Source organism: Halyomorpha halys, unplaced genomic scaffold (genome assembly GCF_000696795.3).
Source record: "Halyomorpha halys isolate HHAL.00 unplaced genomic scaffold, Hhal_1.1 Scaffold523.1, whole genome shotgun sequence".
NCBI classification, from domain to species: domain Eukaryota; kingdom Metazoa; phylum Arthropoda; class Insecta; order Hemiptera; family Pentatomidae; genus Halyomorpha; species Halyomorpha halys.
In genome coordinates, this window is record NW_027111178.1 from 151,943 (window position 1) to 154,650 (window position 2,708).

Genomic DNA, 2,708 nt, shown 5'->3' on the forward strand with positions numbered 1-2,708 from the left:
AGGCACCCGAGCAGTATTGTTTCTTTTCAAGAGCTGAAGAGATGTAGTCAACTTCGATTTAAAATTCTATTTATTCTTTTATCACATCCTCCCATTATTAAACATTTTATATGGTAAATATAGAACTAAAATACAGAAGTTCAAACACATAACAGCTAACACTATCTCTTTGGTGTTGATTAGCTCACGAGGTGATTACAGGAAGGTTATATTGATAATAATAAGAGGTTATTTTGCTTGCTGAAATAAAAATGTTTATTATTTTAATCGTGTAGAATAACTTATTTTAAAATGGCATTTTCATTACTATCAAGAAGATTTTTAAAGTAAATTTTGATTTTTGTATTTTTATTTTAAACTTGCCTACTCTGTTCTTATTTTGAATTATTTTAAGGTTCATTTGGAATGAAGAAGGTGTTAGAAGAATATCCATTAGTTCTGTTAGATTAAGTGAAGATGAATCCTCGAAAAAATCATCAGCTGCTGACAAGTTACATTCCCTTTTACAGGATATTATTAAGGTTTTGTATTTTTTTTTTTTATAGTGCTTAATTTAGTTTAATTGAAGGTGAATTGTTGAGAATTTAGTTATGAGACATAGTTTAGGATATTTTTAGATTATTGGAATGGTGCGACTAATCTGATCGGAATACATTTCCAGGATGATTCACTAACTACAGAAAATGTAAAAACGAGAACTTCTGAACCTGTTATTCTGCCAGTGAAAAAGAAACGCCCTGAAAAGACTAAGAATCTAGGTACATAATTTCAACTAATTTTAGGAAAACGTTTTTGTGGGTAATAATTTATGTTTCTCTTCTATTATATTTCATTATTTTCAGATGTTTAAATTAGTTAAAACGAGAACTAAGGTGCATGTGATTTATCTAAGTTATGTTAGGCTTATTTTATTTTGGCTCCAGAAAGAAGTAGCATTAAAAGTGCTCTCATTACTGACAGGCCAGAATTTTATGATAATATAGTGTACATCATATATTGTTTTGTGTTGTACTTATCTAATCAAAATTAATTTTTATCATTAGTTATTACTCATTGTTAATATATGTAATATGTTTATTATTTCAAAATTCTAGATTTCTCGAAAGAATCGTTGAAGTCAGAAACTAAAAGAAAATACTTATACTAAATGATAGATGCGACTAGTGTTTGGATAATGAGTCATTGATTTTTTATAATTTAATTAGTATGGATATTGTAATGTTAATTTTTTTTTTACTTATGAGGTATCACGGCTTGTGCGAATACATAGTACACTCCTAATTGAATTCTATAGCCTTCAGTTTACTAAAAAAAAAAAAAAAAAAAAAAATTCAGAGTCACTGAAAATAGAAAAAATTAACTTTATTAATAATAATTCATTTTTGTTTTATTAAGTGAAACTTATTTACCTACGTTTTGTAACTCATGAAAAAAAAAAGTATATGGGTATAAATTAATTTCATGATTTTAGCTGTAAAAGGTTTATATTGTAACAAGAGAGTAGGAGCCTACAGTAGCTTGACAATCCCATTAGTGCCGAGTTGCTAAAGCAGTCCAGTGCATGATTGAGTGCTAACTTATTCTCTCCTATTGAAGTTAGCAAACTTTTCCTGCTAGAAGAAATGACTGTTCTATTCTAACTATTATTATTATTCTGGAACTAATATTTTCTACCTAAGGCTACAAGAGGGAACGCTTGGTGATTATTATTAAAATTTTAATATATTATTTCATTTCCTGAAGTTTCATTTCTATCAGCCTGTCCCAAGACCGCCACAATTCATTTTTTTTATAAATCAAGAAAATTTTCACAATTTATGTCTTATGAGATTTCATAATTATTAACTTTGCATGAACATTTTAGGTGAAAAAATTGTTGATTCAGCTAAAGAAATTGCCAAAGGCTTAGACGGAAAGCCAGAAGAAACAGAAGCACAGCTTCTTCATCGTGTTCTTTATAAGAATAAGCCTCTTGCAGAAAGTGTTGCAAAAGCTGCTGCAAATGACACGTTGAAGTGAGACTAAAAAATTTTCTTTTAATATTACTGTAGTATTATTATCACTGTTATTATTTATCAACTAATAATCATTTCCTTGGTTACAATTATTTTTATTATAAAAAGCTTTTGACTTTCTGGCAGCTAGTAGTTTCCAAAAATTCTTGTCCCCAACATACTTCCTCGTTGTCTATTCCTATCTGATTCAAAGTAGAGATTACTTATCCATCCTTAATTTTTTAGTTAGGTGATGTACCAAAACAATTAGTATTTCTAGCTGAATAATTTCTTTTAGAGTGCTACCAATGGGTAGTTTCTCTACACACCTGTAACACTTCATTTTAACTAAGATCAAATTTACTAAATGTATTATAGTGTACAGTTGTAAATAGCAATAAATAAATAAAAATAATTTCTTCTTTGGCCATAAGAAACACTTGACCAATCTTTACCAAATTTTAACTGCATTATCTTCATGGCCCCTAGAAAGTTTAGTAATAATAAAATTGAAAAGTTTGTTTATTTGAACACACTAATTTTTTGGAACTATCAGATTGACCATTTATTGAGGAAGACTTTAGGCTTTAAAAGATCATGCTAAGAACCATAAGAACAAAGCAGTAAAAATAAAAGTCAATCATGAAACAAAAGTTTCAATTTAATATTTTTTTATTTTATTTATTTACATCTCTTATAGTCCAGAGACTTACA

The 2,708-nt window shown here is 28.1% G+C and overlaps 1 protein-coding gene across 1 annotated transcript in view; it reads left to right on the plus strand.

Moving 5' to 3' along the window:
* The first annotated feature begins 172 nt into the window (after positions 1-172).
* Positions 173-2,708, plus strand: part of mRpS31 (mitochondrial ribosomal protein S31) — a 6,692-nt gene continuing 4,156 nt past the window's right edge. Inside the window, exons 1-4 of the mRNA XM_014425593.3 lie at positions 173-326; positions 395-521; positions 662-758; positions 1,865-2,015. Of these exons, the coding sequence (XP_014281079.1) occupies positions 292-326; positions 395-521; positions 662-758; positions 1,865-2,015 (410 nt within the window). The 5' untranslated portion in view covers positions 173-291. The remainder of the gene's footprint in view (positions 327-394; positions 522-661; positions 759-1,864; positions 2,016-2,708) is intronic.